This window comes from Nyctereutes procyonoides, unplaced genomic scaffold (genome assembly GCF_905146905.1).
Source record: "Nyctereutes procyonoides isolate TBG_1078 unplaced genomic scaffold, NYPRO_anot_genome, whole genome shotgun sequence".
Classification (NCBI taxonomy): Eukaryota; Metazoa; Chordata; class Mammalia; order Carnivora; family Canidae; genus Nyctereutes; species Nyctereutes procyonoides.
In genome coordinates this window covers 9798729-9812019 of record NW_026575036.1, presented here as the reverse complement: position 1 = coordinate 9812019, position 13291 = coordinate 9798729, and the positions used below count along the sequence as shown (strand labels likewise).

Sequence of the window (13291 nt, the reverse complement as noted above, 5' to 3'; positions counted from 1 at the left end):
TTTAATAATATGTTTCTAATAAGTATATTTTCATTATTATTTGGTTTATGTAGGAATTTAATATTGAAAACTGAAACCATTTGAACATATCAAAAATCTACACAAGCAATGAAAAGATGAAGACATTCAATATTCTATAATCAAGCAGAGAACGCATTAACAGTCACAAACCAGCAACAGGTTTTAATGGAAGGATGCTGTGTATCACACACAGTATTTAGAATCTACCCCAGAAAATATTGACTATCATCAAAAAAAACATAGGTTCAGTAAGAGTTTGCAGAATATGTAGTTATGCAATATAAGGACAGAATTTAAAATGTACAGAAGCCCTTTTATAAATCATCTTATTTAATTCTCCCAACAACCATTGGAAGTGGCTTTTGGCAAGAAAATATTTGCTTATTTCAGGTAAAGAAAGTAAAGCCAGTGAATAATTTCCCGGGAGTATTCTGAATATGGTGTCACGTCAGTTCAACTAACTACAGTGTCCTCTCCACCATAAACAGAACTGTCTCTGAGATACCCTAACCCAGGCTGTTGGTGAGACTTCCCAATTATTGTCTTACACTAGTAGATGATTTAAACATAAGCATTTAAAATGTTCAACTCTAATGTTTAGAAAAATCCACAAACTTGCAAAGCAAGAATTTATACCTAATCTTCCTACATATCAATGTTAAACCATCTCTATTCTATTTCTTTTTCTCTCTGCTTTAAATATCTTTGAGTCAGACCCTGTGTGCTTGAAGCCCCTCATGACATCAGCCTGATTTAATTCAACAACTTTCATCAAAGGCCCACTTTGTCCCAGGCGCAGTGACAGAGGCTGGAGACTCACAGAAGTATAGTCCTTGTCCCAGAAGAGTTTGTGGCCCAGTCAGGAAGACAAATATATAAAATAAATCGTAAATTATAGGCAGCATTCCACAGAGGAAAGTAGTATGCACAAAACAGAGTGGGGTAATATTTGAATTACATTTTGAAGAGAAATTGTGCTTTAGAACCTACAGGTAAATGATGATAGCCTTATCATTAAAATATTTAATAGATTGCATTAGTAATTAATATAGTCTTATTTAACTATATTCCAATACATAGGTAATAAATAAAGCTATAGGGATGACTGGGTGGCTCAATGGTTGAGCACCTGCCTTTGGCTCAGGGCATGATCCCAGGGTCCTAGGATGGAGTTCTGCCTCAGGTTCCCCAGAGGGAGCCTGCTTTTCCCTCTGCCTATGTCTCTCTCATGAGTAAATAAATAAAATCTCTTAAAAAAAAAAAGAAAAAAAAAAGAAATGAAGCTATAAAAATCAGAAAATATTAATCTCCTTCAGTTTCATCAAGTATTATACTTCATAAAAGTCAATAAGGATTTATTCCTTAATAAGAATTTAACAATCAGGCCCACTTAACACCCCATAACATATAAAAATTTGATTATATATGTCTTGAAATGACACTACTGTACTATCATTAATACATATATAATAATTATATTGCACTAAAAAGCTAATTTCGTCAGAAAAATACTTCTTTCACCTATGAGGGTTACAGATATCCATATCTGAACTTAAGAGGTATAAAAGAGAATGCAGTCATTTTCTATTTAATTAAACTGGCTTCTAATATGGGGGGAAAGGAAACACATTATTTCTACAAACTTAAAAAAAACAAAGTAAAAATAATAAATACATCAGAAATAAAGTTTACCTCCATTATATTAAAAATGAAGTCTCATTTACTATAATGCTCTGTGTAAGCCCTTCTATTTAGTACTTTATATGTGAAATATTTTAATGAGAAGCTTTTTGATAAATATAAAATATTTATGGATTAAGTAATAATTCTGTAATTTTAGAGAAATGTCATATATTTACTAGTCACACATTACTATATTGTTCTGGAACAGTTGCAAGGTAAGCAATTGGATATTCCAATTCATTAGTCTTTATAAATCTCACTATCAGAAGACACCCCAATATACAACATATGTCAATCCTACGTTTTCACATTTGATCTAACAGCATTTTCCCCCTTCTTACAAATATAACTAGACAAAAGAAGTTTTCTTTTTTCAAATTTAGAAAAAAAAAACAAATTTAGAACTATAATTAATGAAATTGGAAATATAACTCTTCAGGGTGTCCGTGCATATGGCGTGGGGGTGGGAGATAACTCATCAAAAATTTTCCACAAATGCGCTCTTTTTTTTCCAGCATCAAAAGTCACTGCTATTCAAACCAGTATCCCAGACCCACAGGAAAGCCTAACCCCCACATAACAACCATTAAGACCTGGACAGGTCATGAAAAGATAACCTGCTGGATATATTTTAAAAACCAAGGAAAGTTAAGAAATTGACTAAAAGCAAGAAAAAGAGAGTTCAGATGACAGACCTACTTACATGAAGAAGATTGGTTCAAGTCAATGAGACTAACACATGTCGATAGCACAGGGCAGGAAAAGGGTTCTTCCTGTCTGAGCCATTCAAATATCAACCTGAATAACATTTACATGAAAATCTGTGGTCCAGCCCATTGGCTTTTGACAATAAGCATCTACTGTAGGGTGGGGTAGGCAAGGTACTCATGGAAAAAAGTGAGACATATTCTCCCATGGGCTGGGTCAGCAAACACAGGCCGCACATGCACATGCCCATGCACACACGCGCACACACACCGCACACACAAACACACCAGTATTTTTCAATATTTAAGTAGAAAAATATGAAGAATAATAAGAAATAGCTTTTAAGATATTAATGGGGGTAATTAATAGGCATAGATAATTTTCCAGGGTTACTTTATCTTTTTCTTTTTTTAGATGAAATGTTTATCTATACATTTTATGATCAGAAACCCTTCCAGTAAGCTACATTCACGTTACCAATGTAATTTTTGCTATTGGATCTATTTTAGAGGATTGGTGTGACTCAAGCAAGGATTTTCTGAGAAAAAAACTGCAGAAAAGTCTATATAGACCAATTTCATTCTAACTTAAAAATAATGCCCTTGACTCAACGTCAGTTTCAATGTTCTAAAAAGAGAAAGAATATAAAATTGAATGCCAAAAAAATCACAGCTTACTGTAACCTAAACAAAACTGAATTTCCTCATAAGTTTGTAACTAAAAAGACACCACACCCTCAGATCTACAGGACACACCCACCACTCTGAGGTTCATTTATAGTACAGTTATCAGTCAACTTCTACATGTCCCAATTTTGCAACTGGCAATGTTATTTATTCTCCAAGGTTATTAATGCCGCAGCACACACAGCCCGAGAGAACAGAACAGACAATGGCCAGAAAATCTTCTGAGATATTTCAAAACTGATTCTGTCCTTTGTCTCATAATTCACCTCCTCCTAGTGATAGCACTTCTCAGACAAAAACACGTAATAACATGAAGAACACCTCAAAGGGATGGCAAGACATTTTTTTTTGAACAGCCCAAGTAAAAACAGAGAAATTCATCTTCATATCCCGACTGTAACAAGGTATCTTCTGCTGCTTTTTTTCTTTTTAAGTAGGCACCATGCTCAGTGTGGAGCCCAACAAGGGGCTTGAATTCACCATCCTGAGACCAAGACCTGAGCTGAGATGAAGAGTCAGATGCCCAACTGACTGAACTACCCAGGTGCCTTTTTTTTTAATTGATGTGTAGTTGACACACAATGTTACATTAGTTTCAGGTGTACAAGATAGTGATTTGACAAGTCTACACACTACATAATGCTCATGACAAGGTATATTCTGAGCTTTATACTGCTGATCATTCTGATTCTGGGTAATAGTTACAGCTGCTATTTTCTGAGTTTACTAGGAACCATGTACTTTGCATACATTCTAAAGTGTCTTGGTGGGGTCAGATCTAAGACTGAAGTAGTTAGAATAATCATTTTCATAGTCAGAATTTTCATGAAGCTCCTTAATTCTTGGAGTAACTGGGGACATGCCCAGCTATCTAAGCACATGTCCAGTTTGGCATTTGGGCTGCTGTTCAGACTCCATGGTTGGAGCAGTGCCTAAGGAAAAGAAGACAGACTATAAGGAGAGACAGTTTGGTCCTGGAGAGAAACTGCCAAGAGTGCAGAAGAGGTGAGGAAGTCGGGCTAAATGGACTGCTAGGCCTAGCTACTGGAGGAAGCTGCAGTACTTGAAGTAGTGGGAGGCAACCACTGACCATTATTCCTCCCAGCCCACTGGATTGTCTATGTGCCTTGAAGCTGAGAGGGTAATTTTAAATCCCATCACAAGCAGTCCACCTAACACCGCAGTAGGACCTCACTCTGAAGTACTGAGACAAAAAGGGAGAATCATCTCTCCACCAGCCAGGGAGAACGTCACTGAGTCATCAGACACAGAGCTTCAAGGTCAGCATGGAGGGCCTGTGGATGGTAGGGATAACAAACAAAGAGGACTGCAGAGATTTGAGCGGTGAAACTAGCTTCCTTTCCCCACAATCTCTCAGGAGGTCACATGACCTTCCCTGGACCCCCTAGTTGGTGGGAACCTGAAGGACATTAGGAGATATTGGTATATGCCCCTAGAGATTCTTGAACATGTTGAAAAGGGACCGCATGGAGGAGAAAGACCTTACTATTAAGCAGCAAGTAGACAAACAGAATTAAGACCTGTCTTTTCTCTAAATACAACCGACTTGGTTTTAATGGACTGGTTAGGCTAGAACCGAGCCATTGCAGATATATGTATGCATACATGTAACATATGTATGTATTTGAAACATCAAAAGAACCCTGAAAAGTAGTATCTCTCTTTCATGGGGGGTCACAGGCAAATTCAGAGAGGTTAGGCTTGTCCCGGTTCACAAGGCTAATGAGTAACAGAGCCAGCCTTAAATCCAGGCCTGCCTGATTCCAAAGCCAATGCTATGTAGCTAAAAATTCGAAGTCGTTACTGGAAGATTTTTTAAATACAAAAGTAACAGAATAGAATAAGTCACCTTTGTGTACCTATTCTGCAGCTATTAGCTATTACCAACCTGTGGCCAATCTATTCTCTCACCCACTAAAACCACGCCTGCATTATTTTGATGCAATTCCCCGATATCATAAACATTTCTTCCATAAATATTTCAGTCTGAATCTTTAAAGGACTGAAAATAATTCATCTTCTTCTTTTCTCTCTACACTATGATATTCCAAACAAATGAATTTTCTGGGAAAAAATGAATTTTCTGGGTCAATAAAGGAACTCTGCTTTCCCCAAGAATGTCCAAAACTGGATCCCAAATTATTTTATTATGAGATATTCTTTTTGAGACGATAATCTTATTAGAGTCCTTTGCTCACTCAAAAAGATCCTTTTAAGAATACAGATGTTCACTTTTACCTCCCATTGTACTTTCTGACAAGGATACTAGAATGCAGCTGCTTCTGTGAATATGGGAGATGAATAAAAAACAAATCCCAAATTCTCAGGAATACCAATCCAAAGAAGGAGGCAGAAAATAAAGGGGCAAGGACTCAATGATTTCATTGAGTCCTCAGCTTCGATGTTTTAAATAGGCCCTTTAGGGACTAGAAGAATAAACAAATAGGCATTCAACAGGTATTAATAGGCAGCAACCATATACCAAATTTATGCAGGGTGCTAGATGCACATCAGTTAACAGCCAGCCAAAGGTACTCTCCACCAAGTTTCCGATCTACTACAGAAATAAATAGAATAAAACAAAGAATTATAATGCAGCCAAAGTACAGGTGACAACAAGGAGGACTAGAGTTGCTGGAGTCCAAAAGAAGGGAGCAAACTCATTTTTTCCTGAGTGGGATAGTTGAGAAATGAGGAAATAGGGCTGAAAGACATGACTTTTCCATACTTAGGCAGAGGGAGAAACAGGGAACAACCTGATTTCTCAACTTCTAATTATCCTGATTTCCACCTCTAGTCTGGAACAACTGGAGATACTTGACTGTAAACACTTCTTGCTACCAAAAGAAAGGTTTTATGGAAGAGCTGGTTTTCAAATAGACCTCAATAGTCAAATAGAATTTGAGAAATGGAGAAGTGCATGTGTTCTGGGCAGAGAGAAGTGTACAGGCAGGTTTTTGTGATATATCCCAACAATAAATATTACTTGATTTCACTGATGTTCAGGGATAAACATAGGCAACAGGGAAGGATAGAAAGGTAGGTTGTGACCAGATTACAAAAGGGCTTGAAAACTAAATCAAGTTGCTTGTCATGAAGGCTCTCTAGGGTGACAAAAATCCTAAAGTTCAATCCAAAGACTTAAGAAAACACCATAATTTATGGGTCACTGGGGTAAACACAGATTATGTTTTTTATAATTTTTATCTCATATTTCATTCCAATTCCCTGCACTTATTAATGAGAATGCTTAGATAATTGTTTTCTAAGGAGAATTTTCTATTTGTTTAAGATATGAGTTTGGGGAGTTTGAGAGGTAGGAAGTGAAGGTCTATTCAAGAAACAGGCATGAGAGAGTGAATCATGAAGTGAACAGGCTGCAGAGATTCTTCAGTGGAACAGAAACCTGAAAAGAGAATGGTGAGAAGTGGTGATATCAGCTACCAAGTACAGCTGACAGACTAGTTTCTGGGGACTCTAGAAGAAATGGCACAGAAGACAGTATGAAAACCTTCAGGGAACGTGTACATTTGCCCAGGGACATTTGATAGGAGTTTCTATTATGGTCTATTAGCTCCTGTTTCTTAATGGTGTCAAGACAATAGACAAAAAACTGTCACATATCCTAATGATGGTGGATTAGGAGATCCTTTTGGATGGCACATTTCTTAGCCAAAAAACTACTTTCAAGGTAATTATGAGTAATTATGATCGAAAGGTCTAAATTCAGTGTTCTATGAGGGGCTGTGAGAAAGGCTTATCCTTTGAAACTAGACAAATCTGAATTTGAATCCCAGGTTTGCTAGTCACCAACTGAGTGATTTTAGACAAGTTATTCAACCTCTGTGAACTTCAGTTGTCTCATCTGTAAAAGCAAAGAATACCTACCACTCAGAGTTGTGGAGAAAATTAATAACATGGCCTATGGAAGTGCTTTCCCACAAAGTACCTGGTACACAACTGATATGTGTATCTTCCCTCTTGTTGGTGAAATCAGTGTCAGATAAAAGGGAAATTACTAGTAACCAAACATCCTGTAAGCTTCCAAGTCCAACTTCCTTTATTAAACTTTACAAGAACTGCTAAGTAATAGCAAAATAGATTCATTTCCTTTTTCTTTCCTTTTCTTAGCTACTCAATAGGATGGGTATTAAGGAACAGAAAAATGTCAGATACACACACTTTAAAGGAATAATGAGAGCAATTCATATAGCTCAGTAGTAAAAAGAACCCCATTTTAAAATGATTAAAGATCTGGGTTGATATAGCTCCAAAAAAGATGTATAAATGGCCAAGAAGTGCACAAAAAGATGTTCAATATCATTTGTCATTAGGGAAATACAAACCCAAACCATCAAAACTACTTCATACCTGCTAAGATGGCTATAATTTAAAAAACAGACAAATGTTAACAAGGATGTAGAGAAATTGGAAGCCTCATACATTACTCGTGGGAATGGAAAATGGGATAGCCGCTTTGGAAACCTGTTTTGCAGGTCTTCAAAATGTTAGAATTACCATATGATGTAGCAATTCCACTCCTAGGTATGTATCCAAAAGAATACCCATATGTGTACACAAAAACTTATACACTAACATTCATAGTAGCATAATTTACAAAGCCAAAATATGGAAATAACCCAAGTGAATCAGCTGATGAGTGGATACACAAAATGTGATATATCCATACACTGGAATATTATTCAGTCATAAAAAGGAATGAAATACTGATAACATGCTACAACTTGGGTGAAACTTGAGGACATTGCACTAAGTGAAAGAAGCCAGTCACAAGAGGTTACATATTGTTATTCCATTTATATGAGATATCCAGGTGAGGCAAATGTATAGAGACAGGAAGTGGATTAGTGATTACCTCGGGGTGAGGGTTTGCGGGTAGGGAGAATAGGGATAGACTGTCAATGGGCATGAGGTTTCTTTTTAGGATTGTCGAAATATTCTAAAATTGATTTTGGTGATGGTTGTGAAATTTTGTGAATTTATTTAAAATCATACAATTGAATAAACTGTTCAATATGTAAATTACATATCAATTAAGCACTAAAAGAAAAAGGAAGAATGATGGATTGTTATACCCTGAAACAGAACTGTCTGTACCATTTGAGAAAATTATGGAGCTCAAGCTGTAGACTGAGGGAGGCACTCCATACACACCTCCAGAACCTGAGGAATTTGCCTAAATGATAGGTTATTTAGTTGTTTTGCTTTGTTTTTTGGGGGAGAGAAGTACCACTAGCACCCAACTGCAGCAATGAGTATTCTCTGGGCATTGCTCTTTGTGCGTTTTTACAAAGTACCAGCACATCAAAGAATATCTAGGCTTGATTTCAATTCTTAGACAGACAATGATACCTGAGACTTCTTGGGGTCATTAGTGAATTTTAAGTCCCAAGTCAGCCTGCGTCTTAAGCAAAATGTTCAGTGTACTTCACCAAAGTCTCCTTTCGGCATTATATCCTTGGGCTTACACTACAGAAGGGGCTGAAAGCCCCCAAGTGACTGAATTTTAATTTCATGCCATCAATGGTTAACATTTTCATGCATTTATGTATGTCTTATGGTATAAGATTCATTACTTTCTATAAGAGTGCCCATAATACTTCTAAAAATATATATACCCATAGAAGAAGACATAGTTAAAGCAGTACTAAAAATAAAGTTAAAATATAGTCAAATGCTCACTTCCATCCTTAGGTCATCATTCATCCTGATGCAACCTAAAGGATCCGTTCCTGGGTGGGGGCCAACTTTAGGGCCTGGGGACCTGGCAATAGAAAACAAAGTTCCTTACTACAGGTGGAAAGACTGAGAATTCCAGCAGATACCAAATATTTCCCTTCCCTGCCTCAGCTTAACCAAATTTCTAATTAAGTTCATGGTTTTAGTAAGGCATAAGGAAAGAGAGCTCCAACCTTCAGCAGAGACAGGACAGAAACCAGAGAGAATCTAGCCAAAAATGAAAATAAAGAATTTGCAATTCAAAGCCTTGCTTCCTCACCCTAGATACAGAAAGGAAATTTCACCAAGGTGGATAGGGTTCATGAACTCCACTGACACTTTGAAACTTTTCCTAAGGAAGGTCAGTCTGTGGACTCAGAAAGGTGAGTACGGACGAGCTTTGAGCTTCGGGAGAGGGTAGGTGTGGGGACATGGATTTGCAGAGGCTCATTAACCTTGAGGAAGAAGGAACAGAATATGATCAAAGCCTATCTGAATGAGTTAACTTAGCATGTACAGAGTATATTCCTAAAACCTGGGAAACATTTCAGGCAGCCTAATCTGTCTTTTACATCTTAGAATGGACATTAGGGAATTCAAAGAACAAGAAAAGTCACTTCAAAAAACTATAGAGGTACCCTTGTTTTAAAATTTTCAATTTTCAGAAAGTCAGAGGAGTTCTATCACAAAAATTCCATTAATAAACATGTTACGGCCTCAGGATACCAAAGTCTAAGTGATTAAAAGTTTAGGCAATAGGAATAGGCCACCCATGAAGAATACGGTAAATATATTTGCTCTTTTAACTTACTTGTGTCTTCTAGTCACATCCAAAGCACCATCCTCTATTTCTCCATAGTTGGGGCTTTCACATGAAACCTGGATTTGTTTGGCTACACCTGAGAAGAGTGTCAATTCCAGCCGTGGAATTGCTGTGAGACTCTCTAGATGCAAGGCATCTGCAGAACAGAAGAGAATAGAACCAAATTTATTTCTGGTTTAAACTATATTTATAGATACATTTACATAAATACTATAGATATATAAATATTATTTATATTTACAAATATATATATTTATAAGCATATATTTATAAACTTATAAATTATATATATATAATTTATAATATATAAATTCTTTTCCTCTTTAGAGATTGGACCACTGCTGAAAAAGCAGAGGTCAATTCAATTCTATTAACCCTTCCCCTCCTTGATGCCTAGTTATATGAAGTGAAAATGCTTCTTTTTTTTTTTTTTTTAAGCAGAGTGGAAAGGGGGCAGAAAATCTTTGCCCACTAAGCAACTAGAAGGGTCAACAATCTGCAGTCAGAGGGTAAAATTCAGCCAGCTGCCTGTTTTTGTCAATAAGGCTTTACTGTGACACAGACACACCCATTCATTCAATACTGCCCATGGCTGTTTGTGTGATACAACAGCAAAACTGAGTAGTTGCTGCAGAAACCATAGACTCTACAGAGCTTGAAGTATTCACTGCCTGGCACTTGCCAGAAACAGCTTTTCCAACTCCTGAAGAGAAATGGTTAGACATTGTGATGGGGACCTGAGAAAAGACAAGGGAAATAGGGTAACAGACGATGTTTTCTGGAGGAAACCATCTTGAGTCTAGGAAGCAGCAGAGTTTAATAGAAAAAACACAGGCTTTGGCATCAATCAGAAATTTCTAGTTCAAATCCTGGTTCTGCCACATACTAGTTGTGTAATTTTGGATAATAAATAAGTAAACCACTCAGAGCCTCAGCTTACTTACATTTGAGGTGACACAGGACATTAGGCAAATTACTCAGTGTTCCTCTGTTTCGTTTTTTTTAAAATGGAGATTACATTAGCACCTACCTGGCAGGGATGTAGTGAGGATTAAATGAGGTAATAGTGATGTTAAGAGCAGAGAACTCTGCCTGGCATATAGCAGGCACCCACAGACACTGTCAGCGTTGTGGTTGTGTTATCACTCGTGTGGTGTGAGTAAAATCATTGCTATAAAGCACCCAACTGTTGCTTGATACAAAATGGCCATTCCCATTAGTCGTGGTAATAGTTTGCCCTTCTCCAGTTGAAATGATCTGTAGATCAGTATACTTGTTATTTATTTCTTCTTAACTTTATTTATAAGGATACTTTTTTATTTTATTTATTTATTATTAAAGATTTTATTTATTTATTATTAAAGATTTTATTTATTTATTCATGAGAAACAGAGAGAGAGAGAGAGGGAGAGAGAGAGAGAGGCAGAGACACAGGCAGAGGGAGAAGCAGGCCCCATGCAGGGAGCCCGACATGGGACTCGATCCCGGGTCTCCAGGATCACACCCTGAACCTAAACCTAAACCGCTGAGCCACCTGGGCTGCCCCTTAACTTTATTTTGATAATCATTCCATTTCTTTTGTTGTTTCAGAACCAGCCATTCACTTTTGCTTTCAACCACATCTAGGTTGTGATGAAAGATGTCACAACCCTGAGCATTTCCTAAGACAAAGCTCATTCTCCTTAGCCTGGCACTGAGTTATAGCCCATAATTTCACCTACAACCTGTTCCAAACATATTCTACTGTATCACAACCAAACTCCTCTTGCTTCCAAAATGACTTGTCTGACTTTGATCCTTCTTCAAACACTTGAGATTTTTGCATTTTTCTGTTTTATTTTTGTCTTCCCCAGTAAGAATACGTTTTCCGTGCTCTTTGTTTTTCCAAATACAACCCGTCTTTCAAAGTCTGGTTCAACTCTCATTTCTTCTGTGGAGCCTTCTCTGAGTCCACTCTAATCTCCCTGATAAGCTGTGAGCTATTTTAGGATTTATTCTCTGTTATACATAATATGGTGCCTTGCACACAGTAGGTGCTCAAACGTAAGTTGATTGATTGCATTCAGGGATAAATATCCAAATATTTAACAACTTTTCCTGTACAAATATAATTGTGATTAATTATTTTCCCTTTCGAAAGAACCCTACTCCCAAGCCATGCACAATAGGATGGATGTAAGGGGTGGGGGGGATTCTCCATGCTTACCTAACAGAGGCGTGTACCAGCATGTATGTTTGAAGGTCAGGAGTGTCTGATGTATTCGTGCCTCTTGACCACTATATTGTTTATGGCTACACTGCTTCTGAACAGAAAATTAAATAGTATTAGATATCTAAAGGGGTGTAATATAACATTTCATTATCTATTCTCATCTCCAAAGGTATAAAGAATATCACTGGTCTCAACCCTGTGAGAGAGGTCAAGAAGAAAATAAATGATTCCAAGTAATAAAGCTTTCAACATTTTGGTCAAAAGCTATACCCTATAAAGTATAATTCTCAATAAAAATCACAGTTCAATAATTTAACAGTATTTTATCAATTACCAATAGTCAACATTCTCATATAAACAAAAGCCTTGAGGAGAAAGGTATATATGAGAGGGAAGCTTAGTTAGTTATACAATACTTCTTCATGATACCACAATTAAGTAATTTAACATATTACTATATTGTAGGGTCTACCAGAATCGTATGCATGTGTGTGACTAAGAAAAAATAGGGGCTCCTAGGTAGCTCAGTCAGTTAAGCATATAACTCTCAATTTGGACTCAGGTAATGATCTCAGTCTTGAAATCGAGCTCTGTAGTGGGCTCTATTGGGCATGAAGTCTCCTTAGGATTATCTCTCTCTTTCTCTCCCTCTGTCCACCCTCCCCATTTGTACGCTCTCTCTCTAGAAAAGAAAAAAGGTAAAAAAAGAAAAAAGTACGTATCCATTGCTTCATCTAATAATCTCTCAAAAATGATCTGGCTTAGAGTTCTAAGACTACTAACACATACTGGACATAACTTTCTCTTTTGCAATAGTAGTGATTCACAACTGACACTCAAATCATTTCAAAAAGCTTAAAACTTACCAGTTGTTCTTGAAATGGTTGTTGAATTCCATCTGTGCAGGACAAGGGATCAGAGTGAGGAGATTTCTCATCTAAACAGCTCTGTCATGAGAAAATGGTGGAGCATATTCAAAAGCAGAATGATGACAAAGATACAAATCATACTACACTTATGAGAAGATATGATACTACCTGAGGAGGGTCGTACTGGCCAGTTTGGTCAAGTGTTCAACTTTAAGGGAAGGTTTATGACTGTAAAGTTTTATTGCATTTCCCTCCTTGCTTCTTCTAGGAATGAAATTTAAAGATCAGGGACAGGAAATGCAATGGTTTTGTCATTGAAATCTTTAGGCAGAGGCCAAGGAAGCTTGTTGGAGACATGTCATGTAGTGAAGATGGTGCCTGTGAAAACCTCACAGCAATCGAATTGTGACCTTAATCCAGGAGGCAGAAACACACCTATCATAGTTATATTGTAATAGAAAATTGTATTGGTGTTGCTAATAGGATTAAAGCATATTTAGATGTGGAGGTTTTCCCACTTCAATTTATT

The 13291-nt window shown here is 37.0% G+C and overlaps 1 protein-coding gene across 1 annotated transcript in view; it reads right to left on the bottom strand.

The window, feature by feature from the left end:
* The window catches only part of IRAG2 (inositol 1,4,5-triphosphate receptor associated 2), a 126493-nt gene that overhangs the window by 29274 nt on the left and 83928 nt on the right, over positions 1 to 13291 (bottom strand). The window contains 4 exon segments of the mRNA XM_055318836.1: positions 8823 to 8904; positions 9670 to 9817; positions 11888 to 11984; positions 12760 to 12840. Coding sequence (XP_055174811.1) covers positions 8823 to 8904; positions 9670 to 9817; positions 11888 to 11984; positions 12760 to 12840 — 408 coding nt within the window.